Source organism: Xenopus tropicalis, chromosome 6 (assembly GCF_000004195.4).
Source record: "Xenopus tropicalis strain Nigerian chromosome 6, UCB_Xtro_10.0, whole genome shotgun sequence".
Classification (NCBI taxonomy): Eukaryota; Metazoa; Chordata; class Amphibia; order Anura; family Pipidae; genus Xenopus; species Xenopus tropicalis.
Genome location: NC_030682.2, coordinates 18511478 through 18534813, shown reverse-complemented (window position 1 = coordinate 18534813; position 23336 = coordinate 18511478). Strand labels below are relative to the sequence as shown.

At 43.4% G+C, this 23336-nt stretch overlaps 1 protein-coding gene across 3 annotated transcripts in view; it reads left to right on the top strand.

Annotated features, from left to right (window-relative positions):
* Positions 1-15493, top strand: part of esyt2 (extended synaptotagmin-like protein 2) — an 80007-nt gene extending 64514 nt beyond the window's left edge. For 2 of the 3 annotated variants that reach the window (XM_031904055.1, XM_031904053.1), the window contains 9 exons: positions 2222-2296; positions 2842-2928; positions 4088-4237; positions 4598-4977; positions 6448-6546; positions 8413-8544; positions 9298-9403; positions 10095-10144; positions 11031-15493. In XM_031904055.1, the coding sequence (XP_031759915.1) occupies positions 2222-2296; positions 2842-2928; positions 4088-4237; positions 4598-4977; positions 6448-6546; positions 8413-8544; positions 9298-9403; positions 10095-10144; positions 11031-11076 (1125 nt within the window). In that variant the 3' untranslated portion in view covers positions 11077-15493. Of the gene's footprint in view, positions 1-1023; positions 1087-2221; positions 2297-2841; positions 2929-4087; positions 4238-4597; positions 4978-6447; positions 6547-8412; positions 8545-9297; positions 9404-10094; positions 10145-11030 lie in introns of all 3 variants that reach the window. The other variant, XM_031904054.1, reaches the window with a different exon arrangement.
* Positions 15494-23336: the final 7843 nt, after the last annotated feature.

The window sequence follows — 23336 nt, the reverse complement described above, 5'->3', positions numbered from 1 at the left end:
GCCCCCAGTGCACCTTGCCACTCCTGCCCAACACTGGCACAAGTCTTAAATGCAGTGCAAAAAGCTGCAACCATCCTTGTATGCAGTGCCGACAGCACCTTTGGGCACCCTATACAAGAGGGTCTCCATTTCACTGAATGACAGACAAGTAGCTCTGGGACCCTGTACCTAGGACTCCCTATTGCTGCAAATGCTAATTGCGTTGTCTGTATAGTTCTAATTTGGCCTTTATAAACAGTTTCTGTAACACAGCAGTTACCCAGGACCTGGGGCACAGCCAGGTAAACTGGGCAATAAATGGACCCTCTACAAAGTTGTAAAAGTGGAATCTTAGGTGAGCGTTCCTCCTATAGGATCATTAGCAGAACGCCGGTTCATATTATTATTATAGTCATTGCTGTTATTATTATAACAATGGAAATGTAAGATAATGGGGATGTGCAGTAGTTTGATGACCCCGGATGAATGGCAAACTGGGCAATTCTTTCCAGGACTGATCCATCTGCGCCATGCAGTGCTTAAAAAATAAAAAAAGGTACATGTTGGCTTTAAATGCCATTTTGTTAGATCAGTAATGCCATAAGACTGCCCAGGATGATAAGGGAGGCCTCTGTGGGCACAGCTCCTACCCCACTGTGGGTAAATGCATTAGAGGCAAAGTATTTTCTTATAGTGAACAACAATTACCCATGGAGCACTGTTTATTAATGTATCTTTGGCTACAACAGCACAATAGTAATATTATATATAGTTATATAACAAGCAAACTGCCAGCCCAGTACATTGCCACCCCCCTCAGAGGGCCATTGTGTAATGATCTCTGTACCTTCTGCTATTCCTTTAAATTTCTATTGGCATGGGAAGGGCTCACATGTTGTGTCTCGTCCAGTCCTCCTCTTTTTGTTTGCCGTGATGTCTCTCATTTCATTTGCCATTGTGTCCTTTTGTCCGTGGTTAACCTGCCCGGTTGTCCTCCAAGCATGGTTTATTAACCCTGTGTGTGTTCATTTTCTCCATTGTAAGAATAATCCATTAGAAATTAACCACGACGGCATGAAGAAGGCTGCTGTTGAAAAAGCTAAAAAGGTAAAAGAAGATTTAAAAATGTGAATGCACAGTACGAGCCCGTTAAAACGGCTGTCAAGTCACCATGATTTTTAATGTTTGTATTGGGCCAAACAGCAAGCAATTGGAGACTTGTGATTTTTGTGGCCTTATAGATTAGAGACAAGGCAGTGGGTTTTCCCAGGCAAAGCTATGCCCTAAATGGCACACATAGAGAATCGGATTGTCTTCAAAGTGGCCCTAGAGTTCTATAAAATCATTTTGGGAGGAATATCCCACCATACCATGGGAAATTCTACTTGTTTGGGAGGGCTGTCAAATGAGCAAATCCAAAGTGATGGGCCATATTGGCCTGACCAACTGATTACCCCACTAGGCCAGAGAATAGCTTCCATACACACCTACTGCTAGAGGGACAAATGGTCTAGTGTGGTCTCAGCTTATAGAGTCACTTTGGCAGGATTTTCCTCCCCTTATCATCGAGGCATCCACAATAAGCCATGCAGTGAGTATAGCCCAGAATTTATTATAACAAAATAAGTTATTATTATTTATTTAATAAAGTTATTATTCTCTATTTTAGGAAGAAATAACTCATAGGGGGCCCATTGACTGGGTTCTGCCAGGCGTGCCATGTACCTTACTAAGATCAGTTGATAAATGACTGGATACAATTATAGCCTAAAGAGCTATTTGTATGTGAAGAAAGAGAGACAGAGGGTAGTTCCTTTAACTTAGGTTATGTCAACATCAGAACCACCCCACCAGAATCCTTTCTCTTACACCTTTTATGTACTTGTATTATCCTTTACAGCAATGTATGAGGTTTGTGCCAGTTTGCTTAAAGCCTCATACATTTACAGTTTTGCTTATGTTTTCATTTTTTATTTTCCCCTTTTTGCATAAGTGGCCCTTTATTTTCTTTTTCATCTGCTTTGGTTTCATGGATGTGGGACTAAATGCTGGTGGCTCACTCCTGGGGATATAACTTGGCAGCCAGTCATGTCCCTTAGTACCTAATCTGTGTTATATGTTTATAATGTCTGTTGGAACAATCTGACATACTCTGTGCCTATAAACTTGGACGTCATTGGATGCAGCCCAGATAGATGTATGTGCAGAGAATCCATGTTCTTACCTCTCCGTTCCAATACAGGCTGGAAAGAAAATTGGCAGCAGCCCTAATCCCTATGTGCTGTTCTCTGTGGGTCACACAGTGCAGGAAAGCAAGGTAAGACTGCTGTAACTGCCCCCCCGGATCAAATGTATATAAGCTTTTTAACTACAGTGTCCATTGTTAAGGGTAGGTTCAGGGGGCAGATAATTATCAGTGGCTCAAGATGGAGGCCTCTATGCTGAATACAATTATTATTTATGACTTATTCTGCCTACTTACCATGTTATTGCTTGGAATTATTTCTAAAGCTAACAATAGGGAGCAGCAAGAATTCAAAGTACTACGCTCATGTCAGCATAAAGATAGGACTCTCTTCTAGTTTTTATAATATATAAATCCCAGGCATATTCTGTAGAACAGTAAAATACTGTAACATTTGCCTAACTTGTGAGGGAGTTCTTTCTGAGCAATAGCAATGAATATACAATCACTTTGTTGAATGGAATGAAATGCATACGAGTTATAAACACAAATATACACCAACCCTAGGCCCTATATAGAGAGAGAGAAATTTGTATGAAAATTAACTTTTTTTTAACCTTACATTAGACCAGGGGCAGAAATGATGCAATGTGCACTGACGTCTCTGTGCTTTACAGGTTAAGTACAAGACAGCGGAACCAGTGTGGGAACAGACGTTCACGTTTTTCGTCCACAACCCTAAAAGACAGGACCTTGAAGTGGAGGTATTCCTGCTCCATTTGCTGGTTTGATTGGCACAATCTTGGTACTGATTTAATGCTGAACAGTATTGCTAGGATTCTCCATTTCCCCTCCCTAGCTAGATCCTTCGTACACCCTGTGACTTGGGTGTTCTGGGTGCTACATAAATTTAAATGTGATTATCTGGAGCAGACAGAGGATGCATAGGGGATGAATACATAGGGGCACATCTCCTTCCAGCCTCACCCTGTGCTACCATTATTGCATTGTGCAAGCTTTGGATACTAGATGAATCAGACTGCTAGCTACATTTAGCAGTTGGAGTCTTGGGAACCATACATGAATGTTCTTCAACATGGACAAAAGTCAAAGTCATGTAGATATGGTAATCTTTATGTTAGAGGCATTCTGTGACGCTTGTCAGCAAATGGGTACTCACCTCCAGTCACAGTTTGGGACCTTCTGATGAAGATGGATCAGAGCATTGACTGAGTACATTGAGGAATTTTACAGTAAAGACACACAGAGCTACTAGTAGCAGCTACTTGTCACAGCTACTACAATAGACAATGCGCATAATTTACTGATAATTGACTCTACATGTGTTTTTTAGCAGAGGCAATTCACAGTATTGTCTGACAGGGTATTTTCTTGCATTTAGTAGCTGCTAGTAAGTAGCTACATGTGTCTTCACCCTTAAGGGTCTACCAGTCTAAATTTGGTTAGCAAATAACCAATTTGGCACACCCCAGGACTTTTTCATGCTGGTGTTTAGGGTATTCCCAAAGCAGATTAGCCTTGGTACAAAGGAAAATGGGGTGAAGGCCTGTAAGAGTTAAGTTTCAGGGTGAATCTTGAAGGTTAATTAAGGATTAGCAGTGAAAAGTGGCATCTGATAATCCCTTATCTGTTAGTCCCATCCTTGAGCCATGAGTTGAAATGACTGTGAGCACTGTGGCCTGTAATATTATTGTATATAACCTGTATGTAATAAGTAAAGTTCAGTGGTTCATCTGACACATGATATCACTAAGCTTTAAGTATAACTGATGACATCATTAAGCAACATTTATAAAGACATATTTTATGGCATATTCAGGCCATTTGTGTATTTTATTCCTATTGTCTGCTGTTGAATATAAGAACACTCACAACTCTTGTTTCTCTCTCTTATCTATGCAGGTTAAGGATGAGAACCATCAAAGTTCTATGGGCAATCTAAAAATCCCACTGAGCCAGATTCTTGCTAGCGAAGACCTCACTCTGAACCAAAGGTTCCACCTTAATAACTCCGGGCCCAACAGTAGTCTTAAAATGAAGATTGCACTAAGGGTATCTGTGTTTCTTATTCTGTCCTGTAGACCAAATATAAATGAATGTGCCCGGGATTAGTTGGTGTGTTTCCTCTGGGGTCTGATGGTGTTAGTAGCATTGTGGTCAGTTATCCTGAAGGAACCAGGTGTTTTCTGAATTAGCCTAGTGCTTGCCTGTCTATAATATATACTGTTTAGCTGGCCACATATGCTCCTTTGGTGATCTTTCCCCAATATCTCCACATTGGGCTGAAGGCCAAATGATCAAATCTGTTGGGGAGAAGGACCAAGTTGTCAGCATTTATCAGCCCTAATATAGCCACCTTTTCTTCCAAAAATGTTTTTCTTTAGAAACTGACCAGTGTGTAATTTCCTTTAGATCCTCCCTGTAGAGAAGCCTGTACGTTCTCCTGATGAGCAGCACACATCCCAAGTGAAGAGGCCTTCCATATTCAAAGGAAAGCAGCCACCAACACCTCAAATGCCCTCCCCTTCGCCAGCAGTCGCTCACAAACCCCCTCCGACACCCAAATTAGATACAAATAAGAAACTTGAAAATGGAAATAAAGGCAGCACCCCCAGTGCCAGCCCCAAAAGGCCAACAGAACTACACAAAAGCTCTTCAAGCCTCTCTGGTTCCAGTTTTACCCACTCCCCCTCCCACCCATCTGCTAAAGAGCCCACCCCTAGCATCGCTTCGGACATATCATTGCCAGTCGCTACCCAGGAACTCCGGGAAAGACTGCGGCAACTTCAGAAGTAAGAATATTTGATTGGCTCCTGATAAAATTGTCCATCGTGTGTATGTGAATGTGATAGGGACATTAAATTGTAAGTTTCCCCGGTTTTCTGGATAAGGGATCTTTCAGTAACAGTAATTTGGATCTCTATATGTGCTCAAAAATCATTTAAACATTCATTTAAAGGAACAGTAACACTAAAAAATGAAAGAGCTTTAAAGTAATAAAAATATAATGCACTGTTGCCCTGCACTGGTAAAACTGGTGTGTTTGCTACAGTAACACTACTATAATTTATATAATAAGCTGCTGTGTAGCCCCGGGGGCAGCCATTCAAGCTGGAAAAAAGGAGAAAAGGCACAGGTTACATAGCAGATAACAGATAAGTTCTGTAGAATACAATAGTGTTTTATCTGTTATCTGCTATGTGCCTGTGCCTTTTCTCCTTTGAATGGCTGCCCCCATGGCTACATAGCAGCTTATTTATATAAATTATAGTAGTCTTTCTGAAGTAAACACACAACTTTTACCAGTGCAGGGCAGCAGCACATTATATTTTAGTTACTTTTATACACTTTCATTTTTTGGTGTTACTGTTCCTTTAACCCAGTAGGATTATTTTGCCTTCAATAAGATATACAGTAATTAAGCCTTATTGAAAGTAAACCAATGCTATTGAGTTTATTTAATACTTAAAGGAAAACTATACCCCCAAACAATATTGGTCTCTATAAAAATATATTGTATAAACAAGCTCATATGTAAAACCCTGCTTCATGTAATTAAACAATTTTTATAAAAAATATACTTTTTTAGTATGTGCTATTGAGTAATGCTAAATAGAAAACTGCCATTCTAAGAAATAAGGGCCGCCCCCTGGGATCATAGGATTCACAGTGCACACAAACAAGCCAAGGCACACATACATGCTAGGCCCCATCAGCCAATGAATGGGCAGAGTTCTGCCTTTTACTCCCACACTGCTTCCTGTTACAGTCAGAGCTGCATTATTTCCTGTCAGCTGATCTCTGAGGGAGCATACAGCCCATCACTAAATGGCGGCTCAAGGGAAAAGATATAAGATCAGTATATTTACTGATATATATATTCCAGTTTGGCAAGATTCTTTAATAGGTCACTTAACATAGTTTATATTATCTGATGGTTAAGTATTCATTCTGGGGGTATAGTTTTCCTTTAAATGATTTTGTAGCAAATAAGGCATGGTGATCCAAATTATAGAAAGACCCCTTATTTGGAAAACCCCAAGTCCCAAGCATTCTGGATTACAGTTCCCATACCTGTAATACATAGTAAGTGGAGCAACTAACAGTGATTCCTCAGGCAAAAAATCCATAGCAAAAACACCCTTAGTTGTCTATGTTTGTGACTGGAATGTACATTATGAATTGTGGCACGAGTGCTGTGATTATGTTACCACAACAGACATTCAGTGTATCCACCAATAATCTGTTTCTCTTTCTTGCAGTGGAACAACGCTGGGTCAGTCACCCCTAGGACAAATCCAGTTAACAATCCGCCATAGTTCTCAAAGAAATAAACTGATTGTTGTAGTACATTCCTGTAGGTAAGTAAGAGAAGAGAGTCTTGGCCCAAACTTGGGTTTGTAGCAAAATGTTCTTTCTTTTTTTTTGCAGCTTTTCTCTGAAGTAGAATGTAGTTAGGCTGAGAGATAACAACTTGTGTAACAGTTTCAACCAGCGTCAGACTGGGCCTCCCTGTGCCCAGTAGTCAATGTATCAAATGGCTGTGGTGTGACATGGTTTATTGGTGAAAATAAGAGATTTGATTGGAATTCTGCAGTGGGGCCCACTGAGAGTTTTCCGGGTATCCTGGCAGGACAGTCTGACCCTGTAAGAAACAGAACACTTGGAAAGGCAAGTTTGTCAGCTCTCTTTCAAGAATAAGTAAACCTTCTTTTTTTTTTTTAAATCTCCAGAATTACTCTGCACAGCCTCCAGAATAACATACCTTACTCCCTGCATCTATCATCGATTTCTTTTGTTTCTCTTTTACAAGCAACTGAACTACAGCTCTTTTACTGACTTCCTTTTCTAGAATAAAGCTCCACCCCTTTTTGCTTACTGAGTCCTCCTTCTCTCTCTGACTATGATGACCTCAAAGAGGTGCCTATTGGATATGCCTGATTGATTTTAATTGGAGCAGGGGCAGTGTGCATTCCCACTAGGCACCTCTTTGAGGTCCTCATAGTCAGAAAAAGAAGGTGGGCTCAGCAAAAGGGGGTGGAGCTTCACACTAGACAAGGAAGTCAGTAAAAGAGCTGTACTTGAAACTAAATAAATCTGCACGCAGGGAGAAAGCTATTTTATTCTGGGGGCTGTACGGAGTAATTTTAGGGGATTTCAAAATAAAAGGCTTACTTATCCTTTAAGTCAGAACCAGGGTGAAACATATGTATTAGCCATTACTACAGCATATATCATTTGCTCTTTTAATGGCCAGCTTTAGCCCTATAGGGTGAAGACACACAGAGCTACTAGTAGCAGCTACTTGTCACGGCTACTAAAATAGACAATGCTGATCATTTACTGATAACTGTCTATGTTATGTGTGTTTTAGCAGAGCCAATTCTCAGTATTTTCTATGGCCGGGGATTTTCTGGAGTTTAGTAGCCATGAAAAAGTAGCTGCTACTAGTAGCTCAGTGTGTCTTCACTCCTATTAGTAGTTCCCAAACTGTGGGGCTAGGAGCAGTGGCAAGGGGACCTAAAAGCCCAGTGTTAGGGTGAGACTGGGGGTGATTATGTATTGGAACTGATTGCTACATTGATATTTCCCTATATCTGTACTCCTGTAATGAGCAAAAGAGCCCCTGACCTGAGATTCATGTTCCAATGGGGGAGCTCTGGCCACAGTTTGGACTTTCAAGTGGGGCTTAAACGGAAAGAGCTTGCCAAGCACTGCTTTAGATAATGATACGTAGCGTAACATCCAGTGACTGGCTAACTAACGCGCATAGATACTGCAAAACTACAAAAAATATTTTCCAAAAATGTCAAATCTACAGAACACAACTTTATAGTTAATTATGCGGTTGTTAGGGATTATAGTGACGCTGCATGCATAATAACCGTTTTTTTGCATTAAAGTGCATTTTATGTTATTCTTCATGTACTTATGTTAAATCTTCCAAATCTATCCGGAAGCTAAATTACGCATGCTGTTTCTCTCTAAAGAGAAGCCGTTTTTGCTCATTCAGAGCATGTTCTGGGCCTCCCGCCTTGAAAGTGCTTTGTAATTAACAAATGGAAAATGTAACGTGGCCCGATCCCTCCGGCTGCGCAATTACATTATGCCATTTTCCCAATCCTTTCACCGCGCACTCTTACAAGCGCAAGGCTTGTACTTTCATACCGAGGGCAGCGTATGTCTATAGATTTGCCCACACTTTGTATTTTTATTTCACTTGGCAGAAACCTGATAGCTTTTTCAGAGGAGGGCTCGGATCCCTACGTCCGAATGTATTTATTGCCAGACAAGAGGAGATCGGGAAGAAGAAAAACCCACGTATATAAGAAAACATTGAATCCAGTTTATGATCAAACGTATGTCCAATTCGTTTTTTTTAATGGTTTCTCTACTAGTCTGGGGACAAGTTTTCTGGTTATATTCAATGGAAAATGAAATGTGGATTTTACGTGGCTGCCATTTCATTATACCTCTTGCTGACGGTATAGAACCTACAGTGCTGCCAGGGAAAGATTTAAAGGAATAATAAGAAATGGTTATGTTTCATTCAGTTCCTTAAGCCATTGGCTCCTAAACTGTAAGGCTGGCCCCCTAATGTGGTTCAGAGCAGTGACTGGGGGGACCAGCTTGAAGACCAGTAAGGGTTAGAATTAAAGAGAGAGTTTACTTGTTCTTATACATACATACTCCTGAAAGCACTGTCTTTAGGGTAAGCACTTATTTGCTGTTTTCCTTATTCTTGGAACTATGGCTCGATTCCCCATGCTTTTCAATGTTTCCATATATCTATAACCTTGTTATGAGCTCAGGCCCCTGGCCAAACATTAAATTGCAAAGGGGAACAAAAAGTCCAAATACTACTTCCTTAGGCTAATGACACAAAGGACAGTTTGATCATTGAGGTCTTCCTAGGACCAGTCAAAATGCCCTTATGTGCAAGGTTATGTCAGGCAGACATTGCCTGGTAACTACCCAGAGTCTTACTTTTCTTTTCTATTGTATCCCTTTTTCTGTCTCTTTCACTAAATTGGAATATGAAATGCATTCTGCTTGTGAGTGTTATAACGTAATTGAAACCGCTGCTCACATAACAAATCTCTTACTTTTAGGTTCGAATTCAGCGTTTCGCTGCCAGAGCTGCAGAGAAGAACACTAGACATTGCCGTGAAAAACAGCGGGGGATTCCTGTCCAGGGATAAAGGGCTTCTAGGAAAGGTGGGTTACTCAGCAGCATCATAGAAACAGCCACAGGCACTGCCATAAGGGTGAAGACACACAGCTGCTAGTAGCAGCTACAGTGGCTTGCAAAAGTATTTGGCCCCACTTTGCAGTTATTTATTTGTAAAAAATGTTTGGAATCATGTATGATTTTCGTTCCACTTCTCACGTGTACACCACTTGGTATTGGTCTTTCACGTGGAATTCCAATAAAATTGATTCATGTTTGTGGCTGTAATGTGACAAAATGTGGAAAGGTTCAAGGGGGCCGAATACTTTTGCAAGCCACTGTACTTGTCATGGCTACTAAAATAGACAAAACTGATCATTTACTGATAATTGTCTCTACGTGTGTTTTAGCAGAGGCAATTCTCAGTATTGTTTATGGCAGGGGAGTTTCTGGAGTTTAGTAGCCATGAAAAAGTAGCTGCTACTAGTAGCTCAGTGTGTCTTCACCCTAACTATAAAAGGAAACAGAACCTGCAGTCATGGGCTTTAGAGCTGTACCTGCATCTCCTGCTATTGTAGATTCCCCTAAGTATTCCCTTTTGCTTTGTGCTTTGCATCTGCAGGTGGAAATCTCCTCTTTCTCCATTTTCAGTGTAATACATGCAACATACAGTGCTAAATATGAATGTACAGTGGCAACATCCAGGCTAAATATACTGATATGTTTGTTGTTTTGCAGTTGTTGCTGGAGCTCAACGCAGAAGACGCTGTCAAAGGATGGACACTGTGGTAAGCATTAGTGGGCCAATTGTATCTCATATAGCATGTTGTAGGGCCAGATTCAGTAAAAAATTATGATGTCATATAGTAATGACTATGGGGCCTCTGAGCAGTCTGGGGGCCGAAAAAATCTTTTAGAGGGCCACATTTGACCCATGGGCCTTCACTTGGACAACCCTGGTCTAGAGGGTCTAGAGAAGGGTGCTTGTGATTGATTATCAGCATAAAGGCATACAGACCCTGCTATAAATCCCTTGCTTTCTGGGTATGAACCGTATGAACAGTTGCACCTTGGCCCCTGAGGGGCCCACCAGGCCATACTAATTATTCATAATGCTCTCTTTGTTGCACATGTGATTCTCCTCTTCCTCTGACAGCCTTGGGCCTCACCTAGGACTTTCTCTGGCGGCCTTTTTTTCCCAATGAAATTCTCCCTCACATTACATGGCAGCTCAAAAAACAGCTGCATTCTACATCAGAATTGTATAATCAGCCCCAAAGCATCATCTTCCATGACAGAAAAAACATATTATTTGAGCTTAGCTTCTGTACTGCAGCCAGAGCTCACTGAGCATGTGCAGGGCCCCTGACTCTCAAAAGATAGCCTAACAAGATCTAAGATAGGGATCTCCCAAGGACAATTTTGTAGCCCTGGATCATTACTGTTACTGGGCTGCTGAACCTCTGGGCTGGTATAGTAAGTTCTGTATATACAACATTTTTAGCCATATTCATTTTAAGGCTCTAGTTCCCCTGCATTTTGTAAAAGCCTATCTTGTACCAGACTTCGGGAGTAGAGTCCTTGTTAAGATGGCTTACAATTAAAGTGCATGCCTTGCTCCTCTTTGGGCAGTAGCGGTTTCACTAATAGCCACGCTGTGTTCTCCTCCTCTAGGTACGATTTAACAGAAGATGGGACCAGACCTGCTGTTTCCAGTTAGGCCCCCTGTCTCCTCCTCACCTAATATCAGTCTCTGTACATGCAGAATGCAACGGGCTCACAGAATGTGTCAATGTTATTTTTATAGATCCATGTATTTCAGTGCTTCATGCCACATCTGTTCATTTGTTTTATGTGTACGTACGTTGTTTTAAACATTTTTACATTATTTGCAGACCTTGGCAAGTCCCGTCATTTAGTTGAATGAGCGGCGTGGCCGTACCAGGTGTTTAATAATGTGCAATAGGATGTTCTCAATTCATTACCCTATTGGGAAGCCGACGGTTGCTTTTATACGATGGGAAATCCATTTTTAGTTGGTTTCGTTGCCGAGTTGTATAGCATTACTGTGCACTCTGTAAATATGTACTATTCTCTTTTTGTAATTCTTCTTTTGTTGCCTCCATAGTGATTGGCATTTTAATTGTCGCTGTATTAAGTCGTACATGTCCCAGTGAAGCAGGTCCTCCGGAACGCTATTGGCTCAGGGGAGGGAAAGTCCTTTCAGGAGACAAGGATGGGGAAAAATTACATTTTGTAAGGGTGTCTGAGATCCACAACAGCTTGCTATCAGAACCTACAACATTATATATACATATATATACTGTTCAGTGTAGCTTAGATCTCTATGTAATGTCAGTGTAACTGATAGCAGCTCTGCTTCCACCTTTGCCCGAAGCAAGGCAGCTTTACACGGCGGGTCCCTAGTGAACCAGAGTGCAATGCTATTCAGATATTTTGCTTTATTTTTGTTAATGGAGGGTGGAGCTATAATGCAATACATTGCATGGAGCTGGTGTACAGTCAGAAAGGTACACAATCTCTATGCAGCCAGAGGGGACAACTGAAGTTGACCTTTAAGTAATGTATGGAATACTGTTAATGTGAAATTTCCATTCTGATTTTTTTCTCATTTTCTGTTAGTATTAGCCATCATTTTCTACATCCCCCTTTATAAACATGCAACACACATTATATATGGATCAACCTGGTACTTTTCCACCCCAGCTCCAGGGCTGATTATTGAGTTCCCATCGATATATTTGCCCAGTGTTAAAGCATATCAGCCCCCCCGATCATAAAGGAATGCTCCTTGGTCTCTAATGAGATATTACATAGAGCCTTAAAACACTATTTTTATACACTGTATATGTTAGAGCCCAGAAACATGAAGAAGGGGGTGCTGAGATGGGGGGTAGGAATGCTGGTCTGCCTGACTGTGTGGCCTTTTAAAATAAAGAGGTATGGACTGGTCCGGCCTCTGCTAGCATTGCAGGGTTACTTCTGCTGTTAGTCAGGGGCTGCCATAAGCAGAGAGCTGATTATGGGGCCTAAAAAGACCATCTGCAATTGTGTGTAAGTGTAGGACTCACTGGTTATTCTCCTGCACTCGTAAAACTCAGCAGTGCTGACTGCATAAGTCTCCATTGCGCTCTACCAAGGTTTCCGACACCCTTTACTAAAAGGTTCAGGGCCTCTCTGTGGCTTCCTGCAGGGCTCTGCTTGTAGGCAATGATGGCAGAAGGTAGTAGGGACAGTACCCAGAATGCTTTGCTCGCAGTGGGGTTTGCCCACATAGGCACCAGTGCAGAGCTGCCAGTTTCTCAGACTTTATGCCAAGGCAGCTTTCTAGTTTGTTCTGAAGGTTATAATGTTGGGGCAGGAGATGTAAGTGATATTTATAATTATGGAACTTTTTAAGAAGCTTTTTATATAGTGAAGTAGCCCTTGGGTTTGCCTCCTGTAATGAATTTTCGAGTATATAAGTGATGAGGTCTATGGTATTTTGATGGCATCTTTTACTGAAAAAGTCCCAGGGGACTAGACTGTATTACAAATGGTTATTTGCTGGTTATTATTGGGCATTAGATGGGTAGAAGCCATGCTTAGAAATAAGAAATGATTATGTGCTGTGCTCCAGACATTGCTTAATGTTACAGTTCTTATCATCAAATAGAGTTAAAGGCCCATACGCAATATACAGCCCATCAAATGGCTTCAAGCCTACCCAAAGCTTCATAGACTTATGTCATTATTTCCCAAGAGCTTCTTGATGACTTCTCTGACCAGAACATCTGAAATGATATTCCATTATCAGCAATAGATGAGAGAGAATACTGAACATCACTTTGGGAAGGCTCATTTTTAGGGCTCTGGTACACGGGGAGATTAGTCGCCTGCAGCAAAACTCCCTGTTCGCGGGCGACTAATCTCCCCGTGTGCCAGAGCCCTTAAACAAAGGCAAATTTGCATCTGGGCAGTTACCCATAGCAATCAATCAGTGGTTAGATTTTTTTTTAGCCAACTGCAGGAAGAACAATGGAATCAAACATCTGTTTGGTTGCTATGGATTACAGCCCTGGTGCAAATTTGCCCAGTAATTATAAATGTCTTAGTAATCTGGAGACCAGCAGCCCCCTGGAAGCATACTGTCTGAATGAGCTGAAGGCTAGGAGTCCCCCTGGGAACGTACTGTCCGAATGAGCTGAAGGCTAGGAGTCCCCCTGGGAACGTACTGTCCGAATGAGCTGAAGGCTAGGAGTCCCCCTGGGAACGTACTGTCCGAATGAGCTGAAGGCTAGGAGTCCCCCTGGGAACGTACTGTCCGAATGAGCTGAAGGCTAGGAGTCCCCCTGGGAACGTACTGTCCGAATGAGCTGAAGGCTAGGAGTCCCCCTGGGAACGTACTGTCCGAATGAGCTGAAGGCTAGGAGTCTCCCTGGGAACGTACTGTCCGAATGAGCTGAAGGCTAGGAGTCCCCCTGGGAACGTACTGTCCGAATGAGCTGAAGGCTAGGAGTCCCCCTGGGAACGTACTGTCCGAATGAGCTGAAGGCTAGGAGTCCCCCTGGGAACGTACTGTCCGAATGAGCTGAAGGCTAGGAGTCCCCCTGGGAACGTACTGTCCGAATGAGCTGAAGGCTAGGAGTCCCCCTGGGAACATACTGTCCGAATGAGCTGAAGGCTAGGAGTCCCCCTGGGAACGTACTGTCCTATACTAGTAGCCTAATCGGGAGCATACTGTATACAGTCCTGCATCATACTGTTCCAAAAAACTGAAGATTAGTAGCCACAAAGGAGAATATTTTAAGGGGGAGGTGAACGAATAGGCCCAAGATTTTGCTTCATAGCAACAAATCAGTAATCCGTCATGAAATGCTTTTATTGCCCCATCCACCAATAGCTCAGAATGCAACAGTACTGCCCAAGTATGTGACCCAATAGATGAAGGGTAATACTGTCCGGGTTACAACTCAGAATGTATATATATATAATGCAGTTAGACTTATTTTATATATCATGCTGCGCTTCTCTGAAACAGTATCGTTTTTTTTAATCCAGTTGCTTTTATAGTCTATATTTTCTACTCAGATAACGGAGGGCCGCCAATAAGCCATGAAGTCGCAGTTGTACATAGTAGGAGTTTAGTCAAATAATATTTGTACAGGAAAAGGAAAAACCTATCGATTTTCTTGGAAGTGAATCTGGCAGGGGACACATACCCATATGGCTATATACAATAGGGTGCCCTGTGGCCTGTAGAACACTATTTTAAAGGGGTAGTTCACCTTTAAATTAACTTTTTGTATGATGTAGAAACTGGTTTTCAAAGACCATGTGCAATAAGTTTGCATTTTTTATTTGTTGTGCTGTTTATTCAGCTCTTCGGTTTGGAATTTCAGCAGCTATCTGGTTGCTAATGTCTTGTTTACCTTAGCAACTAAGCAAAGGTTTAAATAAGTGACTGGAATATGAATAGGAGAGGAACTGAAAGATAAGTTATAAAAAGTATCAATAATAATAAAATTGTAAGATCACAGAGCAATAGATTTTGACTGCACTAGGGGGTCAGTGACCTCTATTTTAAAGATGGGAAGATGTAGAAGTGGAAGGCAAATAATCAAAAAACTACAAAAAATAAATAATGAAGACCAATTGCAATTCGCTAGGAAAAGAACATTCTATAACATAACTAAAAGTTAACATAAAGGTGAAACACCCCCATAATTCTGCGTATATCCACAAGCAGGATCGTATGAATGTGCGTAACATATCCTCCTGGGACTCAAATAGGGTTTTAGCTTTTTTGTTTTTCTTTTTAAATAAGTATTTGCTAGCATCAGATATGCTTAGCCTTTATTGTGCCTGATAGGGCCAAAACCGACTCTGCTTGGCCAGAACAATCTTTTACATGATATATATATATTTATATTGTGCCTTAAATAAACATGTTTAAATGTATCTTTATTATGAAAGAACAGTTTACTGTATCACAGCAGCGGTTCTATTTTGTGTTGCTGAAACATATGGAGTAAAGTGCTGGGTTTCCAGCCGCAGAGCTAAACAGGGAGCCGACGGGAAATCCAGATATGAATCACTGTACGACTTGGATTTGGATTAAAGATTTGCAATAAGAACAGGTCTCAAGGTGTATTTTGTTTCCCCAGTATTGCTCTATAGCAGGGGTCCCCAAACTTCTAACCCAAGGGGCCGGATCAAGGGCCTCTCAGACTATTGGGGGGCCGACCGCCATCACCAGTGACCCCCCCCACGCCGCCGCCGGGGGGTGCTGGTGAATTAGCTCACATACTCTTTTATATCCCGCCCGCCGCTGCCGCTATCAAACCAGACTGTTCACAACTCCTCCTCCCCCCCCCCCGGGGTGTCCTACCTGTACCAGTTCCCCCGGTCCGTCCTTCATCTCAGCTCCCCTGTGCCGCTCCCTGCTGAGTCTTCTCTCTCCACTGCCAGGTGGGGGCCGGGTAAATTGCACTGGGGGCCGGATCTGGCCCGTGAGACGTAGTTTGGGGGACCGCTGCTCTATAGGGTTGTGTGCAAAAGAATGTATTCTTATATAGCAGGACCCCTTGTCTGTATGTATAGGGGGTGCTGTGGCTGCCAGATCTGAAGGGGTTAAGGGCAGTTGCAAGTTTTATGGCAGTGGCATATAGGGAGGGACCCATTATTTTGCTGCCCTTGGGGTTCCCAGTTTAAAGGAGGATGGATAAATGGGAAAAACCCTAATTTTGTAGGCAGTTATGAATAATATATGGTGCTGGTTTCACTTTGGGCTAAACGTTAATCCTCTCTGTAAAATGGCCCCTTTATTGGAGCTCCCTATAGATCCTCTCAGTTCTCTGTCGTGTTTGAAATGAGGGATGGGTGTGTTCTAACGGTCCCTGCCAGAAGCACAGTAGGAGGGGAGAGCCAATCACAGCCCTGCAGTTGCACAAGCAAAGGCATGCTTAAGTTCCCTATCAGGTCAGCCTAGCTGCTGATTGGTTCCTATCCTACAGTGACTGTACTGAGAGCCGCCGGCCCCCCTGCACATCCAGAAAACTCAGCCAGCAGGAAGTGGAACAGATGGGCGGGACTAGTGGGGTTTTGGGGGAATTTCTTAATAAATCAGTCCGAAACACAACTTTTTTTTAAGCACAATCCTTCTATACTTAGAGGAGTACAATTCACTGGTACATTAATAATTTTTATAGGATATGTCTCCTTAAATGGGCAGGTAGCACTGGGAATTGCCTCTTCTTAATGGTAGTCACTGGGAGCCTGCCAGTACACTGGCTGGTCAGGCAGATTATAGCCCAAAATACAGAGCTTTGCAGACTTAGCTCAAGTTTTAATTGAAGTGGAAGCTCCCCTTACTGTTAGGGAATATAAACCCTCAAAACAAATGTAAAATTGTGCAGAACACTCTCCCAAGCGATTTACTTATTAAATTTTTTTCTAGTTTTCAAGATATGAGTCGTTTTTACATAATACAATTAATTTGAAACAACAACGCCCCCTGCTGTTCATGTTGGTTGACTGGCTACAGCTGGAAATAAAAACATTTGCGAGAAAAGGAAAGACTTGTGCTGTGGCCCTGCTTAGAACTGACCGATGAAACACTAGGTGACTCTTCTCTGCTCACAAACTTCATTTTCTGAGCAAAACAACACGAGACGTTCCTTTACATTTCCTTCAGCGTTTAGCACGTGTGATAAACCTACTGTAAGCAACTTGCCAACTGGTTGACATTATTTATTTAGCATGATTAGCATTTATATTATGGCTATTTCCAGCCAGCAGCTGAACATTTATGGCCCCTGCAACTGCAGGGTCTGCTTGCTCTGTAGTTACGCCACTGATTTGTATGCGCGAGTCTGGCGGAAATGTGAGATATCCTCTTAGTTTTAAAAGTTTTGATAGTTGTATATAAATATGCCTGTGATTCATACGATGGCCTCTAGATGGCAGTCGCACCCTCTGAATATTGCAATACTTTACACACCACTGTACAGTGCAAATGCAAATGAAGATGTATAGGGCCTGTGCCATATTACATTAACTCTAGTGCAGTAATAACAATTCTAAATACATCCTAAGAATCATCATTTGTATCTGCTGTCATGGGTTCTCTGTGTAACCATAGGCTGCCCTGTGGCATATTATATGTCTGAGTGGCATCTTGTCACACACCCGATCAGTCTGGCTTCTATTTACAGTGCAGAACATATGCAAGGCCAAAACAATATATATTATAGTATTTAACTATTCAAGATGGGCCCATACAAAGCACCGCACATCACACCAAGTGACCCGGACTGGTGCTTAAGATAGATTACATTATTCCAGACTAGCCCATTAGACTGGCCAGTAAGCCATACCCATATGTTTCAGTGGCCAACTGCATTTGCTGTTAAAGGAGAAGGAAAGGCTAATAAAGAGTTAATCTCAAGCTGCAGGCATACCTTCAGTTGTCTCAATAGTGCCCTTAAGTCTCCCCATATTTCACCTGTTCAGATGATCAGAAGCCAAACAGGAAGAAAAAATGCTGAGCTGTGTAAAGAAAGTTCCCATAATGCCTCATTCCTGCACCTTCATGGGTCCCGATGACCCAGGTCGGCTCATGCACGGATTGCCATATTGGCCCCCAGTTGCAGGGCCCTTGAGTTTACAGGGGAGGTCCTTGAAGTCCCTGGTGTTCTTTAGCCTGGTACTATCTGCCTGTTGTGTTTCTATGTATCAGTTCAACTGTGCCTGGTCCACATAACCCTAATAATGAGCACAGGTGCAATGAGCTAGGCAGGGTCCCCCACCTGAGCGTGCATAAGTTTATTGCGCCAGGGGAGAAACGGTTGGCTGGGGGAGCGCTGGCACGGGTTGGGTTGGGTCTGGGCTGCCGGGGCCCACCGGGATTTTTCCCAGTGTCCCGGTGGCCCAGTCCAACCCTGGAGCTAGGTGCAAAAATGCATTTGCATTCAATCTACCTGGGGTACTGCGGCATCCACATTGGTAAATCCCACACAAGCCTTTTCCTGCTAGCACATGTAGCTGTCTATTTCAGTATGGCTCTGTGATGGTGGAGGCAAAACACGCAGAGGGAGCCATGATAGAAACACTGTTTATGTTTCTTATGTCCATGTTGCACTTGAATTTGCACCATGTAACATATTTAAGTAAAAAAGTAGTTAAGTGGCGTTTAGGCCCAGTATAGAGAACCAATACAGGCACCTTTGTGAAATGTGTGCCAAACAGCATTTTGTTTTGTGTGTTCCAAAATGAGCCCTAGAATATTAAACCATTAAACAATTGCTCTAATACACCCTAGTGAAGTGGCAAATTAACCCCGCTAGTGGCAGCGAGCCCTATTTATATCCATTTCTAGAGCACAGAGATGCAATCCGCTATTCTGCCTGCTTGGGAGCTTCTCTCTGTGTCCCTTGGCTCCCTGTCACTGCCTTTCTTCTACAGCTCCATTCCATGCCAATTATTTCCGCTCCATCTGTGCTGTCATCTGTACTTGTCAGAGGGGGAGAAAAACTTCTATAAAATATTAACTCCATGCTTTTCTAACTTGGCTTTTCTATTTCGAGACTCGCAGAAAATATTCCTGCCGAATGGACAATGAGTCTGGTCTGTCTGGTCTAATCACATCCACACGGAGGCCAAACTTGTCTGCACTCTCTTTCCTTTCACATGGAAGGCCTTGCATGTTCCCATTAGTAGGACACACATATTAGTGCAAGAAAATGGAGATAAATACGCAAAGTAATTGTTACTCTGTGTGTGTCACAGCTCCAGGTAATTGATAAATGAAGATTTCCCTTCAGAACTAATTATGCAGTGTATTCTAACACATAATGCTTCTCTACTAAGTTAAAGAAGCCAAAAGTAGCACTCCGGGCCTGGAACGTAACAATGTGTGTCGGAATTCTCACACAAGCTGAGTTCTAATGCATCAGGCTGTTATCACATCTGAATTCTAGTTGGCATATGCACCTCCATCTGTACAATGAAAAATCAAATACAATTTGGGTTCCAGTTCATAAACCTATTTATTCCCCCCCCTTCCCCTTAGTGCCTTCATATTTGGGAAGGCCCAGGTTTCGGGCAAAAGATATACACTTCCCTAATTACATAAAAATTATGAAATGAAAAATGGATTATGAATTGTGCCCATATGCACTAGATCAAACTTTCAGTGCGAATTAGGGTTGCCATGTTTTTTGTAATTAAATACCGGTCTTCAGGTGGGGGAATAGGAGGTGATGTTACAAGGGGGTGGGGAGTGGGCAGGGGAAATGGGATGGGGCAGGGTGGTCCTTAGGGGGAATCCAGCAGTGGAGAGGGCCAGGGAAATTAGGGATTTATGTAATTTGTAATTCTGGCTATGGCCCTAGCTGTTGATTCACTGGCTGGCCAATTACTAGGGTGGCAACCCTAGTGTGGATAGATGCACAGATCCTGGTTTCAGTGGGACAGTCCCGATATTTATGGCACTGCCCGCTGTCCCAGATTCACTGTTAGATGTCCCACTTCTTAGCCTGCCCCCTTAACTCTTGAATCTCCCCTGCTACCTCATGCTCACAGGTTTACCTTGATGTTTAATTGTCCTGGGAGGAGCATTTGTGACAGGCAAGGGTCAACTATCGGCATTGGTGGCATCCCTCTCCCTGCTCCTGCTCACCGGGTCAGGGGCTGAAGGTGCACCCTGTCTTTTATCAGGCAGAAGAGGCTGCTGTCTTTATTTGTGTGCTGGCCAGTTTCACCTTTCCACCCCTAACATATATCTCTCACTCCTGGGAATCTCTGGCAGAGCACAGCATGCATAATAGAAAACAGAGGTATCGCTGATCCGTTTCTAGGGACCCATAGGGTTAAGCTCCCTATGACTTTATCCCCTACCTCTTCACATCTCTACTGTTATTGGGCAGAAGCCCTTGTACTTCAGTTACAGTGTAAAGCTATCCCTTATAGGTTTAGCCTGGCTGTACACACCCCCTGCAGACTGATAAAGTGTCTGGCAGGAGGGTGTAACTTCCTCTTTGGCTGCTGGTCTGCTACCTGAAGCACCACTCCATTGAGCCTGGGTGCTGACACAGGCCCCAGTAGCCATATTCATCCAAATTAAAGTCGGGGACAGGGCCCCGTGAACGAGGTAAAGCAAGAACAGGTTAATTTATATTATAGAACTCTCTAGGAGAGTTACACAGTCAGGATTTATATAGAAAGAGCAGCTCATTTGCTCCATCCAGGAGGAGAGTAAAGGAGTAGTCTCCTAACAGGCTTACTTGCCTTAGATTAGGGACACAGAAGTGCTAGGGACATAGGCCAGCAATTAACCCTGCCCTTACCTCTACCAAGAGAAGGGATTAACCGGTGACCTGCCTCCTATCCACTCTTTGGCTGTCGTATCCTACCCATACCTCTTTATGAGAAGGGATAAATGGAAGGCACCATACTTCATCTGCTTACTTGTTACCTGTCACCTGTTACCTCATCTGAGTGGGTATTGATATCCCGGCATTTACAACCTTGTCTTGGACAAATAAACCGTTCCTTTGTTTGCAAGAGCTCCTGGCGTCCATTATCTATTCTTAAATCTGCATTTACATCTAATACACTACACAGTGGCAGTGGGAGGTATAGTGCAACAACATCCTCCATTAGTTTTCTCCCACTTAGCGGAGGCCCATCCTGATGTATGAGAGTCGCATGTAACCAATGCTCTACTCCTAGCCTGGTTTTGGTCCAATCCAGCCCAAAATAGTGTTACACGTTCATAAAATATAGCAGACATTTAAAAGGGGCCCTTATAAATTTGGGAATCTTAGGCTGGCCTTGTTAATATGGCTAGAAATTCTAGTGGTACATTAATATTGTTTTGCTTTCAACTGGATAAGAATGGAAGGAAAAACATAGTTTTATGTACCACTGGAATTGGCCCTATTTATAACTTTGGAAAATGCACAGAACTTTTGGCATGTCTGAAGTTGGTTGGTAATTTTACTGGCATCATACCTCCCAACTGTCCCTCTTTATGCGGGACAGTCCCGATTTTGCCACCCTGTCCCGCTGTCCCGGATAGCCGCGGATCTGTCCAGCTTTTAAAGGTCTCCGCTCCCGTGACGTCACACGCACGTCTCCCCTTAGCGCCGCAGCTTCTGCGCTACTCACTTCAGTTTTAACATAAAGCCATTCCCAGTGCAGAAGCTGCGGCGCTAACAAGAGACGTGCGTGTGACGTCACGAGGATGAGAAGAAGAGCCCTGGGGGGAGGAAGCTGGTGGTGGTAGGAACAGGGGGACGCTGGGGAGGACACTGGAGGAAGGTAAGGGGCAGCTGGAGGATGTTGGGGGAGCTGAAGGTTGTTGGGGAGGATGTTGGGGGAGCTGAAGGATGTTGGGGAGGATGTTGGGGGAGCTGAAGGATGTTGGGGAGGATTTTGGGGGGAGCTGAAGGATGTTGGGGAGGACGCTGGGATGAGCTGAAGAATGATGGGGTGGATGTTGGGGGGAGCTGAAGGATGTTGGGTAGGATGCTGGGAGGAACTGAAGGAAGGTAAGGGGCAGCTGAAGGGTGTTGGGAAGGACGCTTGGGGGAGCTGGAGGATGTTGGGTGGATGCTGGGGGAGCTGAAGGATGTTGGGGAGGACGCTGGGAGGAGCTGGAGGAAGGTAAGAGGCAGCTGAAGGATGTTGGGGAGGACGCTGGGAGGAGCTGGAGGAAGGTAAGAGGCAGCTGAAGGATGTTGGGGAGGACGCTGGGGGGAGCTGGAGGATGTTGGGTGGATGCTGCAGTGGGGAGCAGCCCATAGTTGGGGGACACTGGGGGAGGACCAGCAATGTTTTAGGGGGTCCCTGCTCTAGCGCCAATGCAAAACATAACACCTGGCTACCAATGTCTGTCATGAGTCTGTCATTAACTACAGGTGCCACAGTGCATAATGAAATCCTTAGGGCCACAATATGTCATAAAATGATTGGGCAAACAAATAGCAGTGGCACTCAAGAGCTTCAAACGGGACTAGCCCTTAACATTATTTATTGCGGAAAAAACATGCAACGTTTCGAGGCAGAACTGCCCCTTTGTCAAGCTTGACAAAGGGGCAGTTCTGCCTCGAAACGTTGCATGTTTTTCCGCAATAAATAATGTTAAGGGCTAGTCCCGTTTGAAGCTCTTGAGTGCCACTGCTATTTGTTTGCCTGGAATCTGTGGAGGGGGTGCCGATCCCCCTAGGCATTGTGCACCGAGCGGTAATTACCTTGGAGAGCTAAGGGTGTGCGGGTTAAGGTTGAATTTGGACACATAAAATGATTGGGGCCACCGTGTCTGTCTTCTGGTGCACTTTGTGTATGTTATGCTTTTCAGGTGTGGCCTGTTTGAGGGGGGCGTGGCCATAAAGTGGGCGTGGCCTAAACCCCATTTTTGTCCCTCCTTCTGCTTTTCAAATGTTGGGAGGTATGTGGCATGTCTGGGGTTAATATGCCCTTTATCAATTTAATCTAGTCATACTAGTTTATAAAACTATATAGTGCCTTTTAGGGGGCCAGGCAGCATGATGATGTCTTCAAGGGTCAGGTAATAACAGCAGATGCAGAGACTGGGCAAATCAATGGTCCCAGGGGCAGGGTATTGTCTGGGATTAGAACCCGGAGAGGCTCAGTTAAACTGGGCAGCCCAAGAAAAGAAAATCAGGTTCAAAACCTGACAGGTGGCAACCCTGACTAGAAAGGAGGTGCCAACCTGATAGACTTTATTGCAGGAGCGTTATGGACATGCCCTATAGACTGTGGCCTGTCTGCAAAGGGTTAAAACCAACAGTGTTGAGCAAATCTCCAGTCACATTTAATGGGAATACACTATGGTGCACACTGGGGAACTCAGGGCTTGTCACCTCGCACACTTTGGCTACACGTTGCTAAGGCAACAACAAAGAATGCGGAAATGGAATCGGCTACGTCATCTCAATGCGCAGTGTTGTCTAC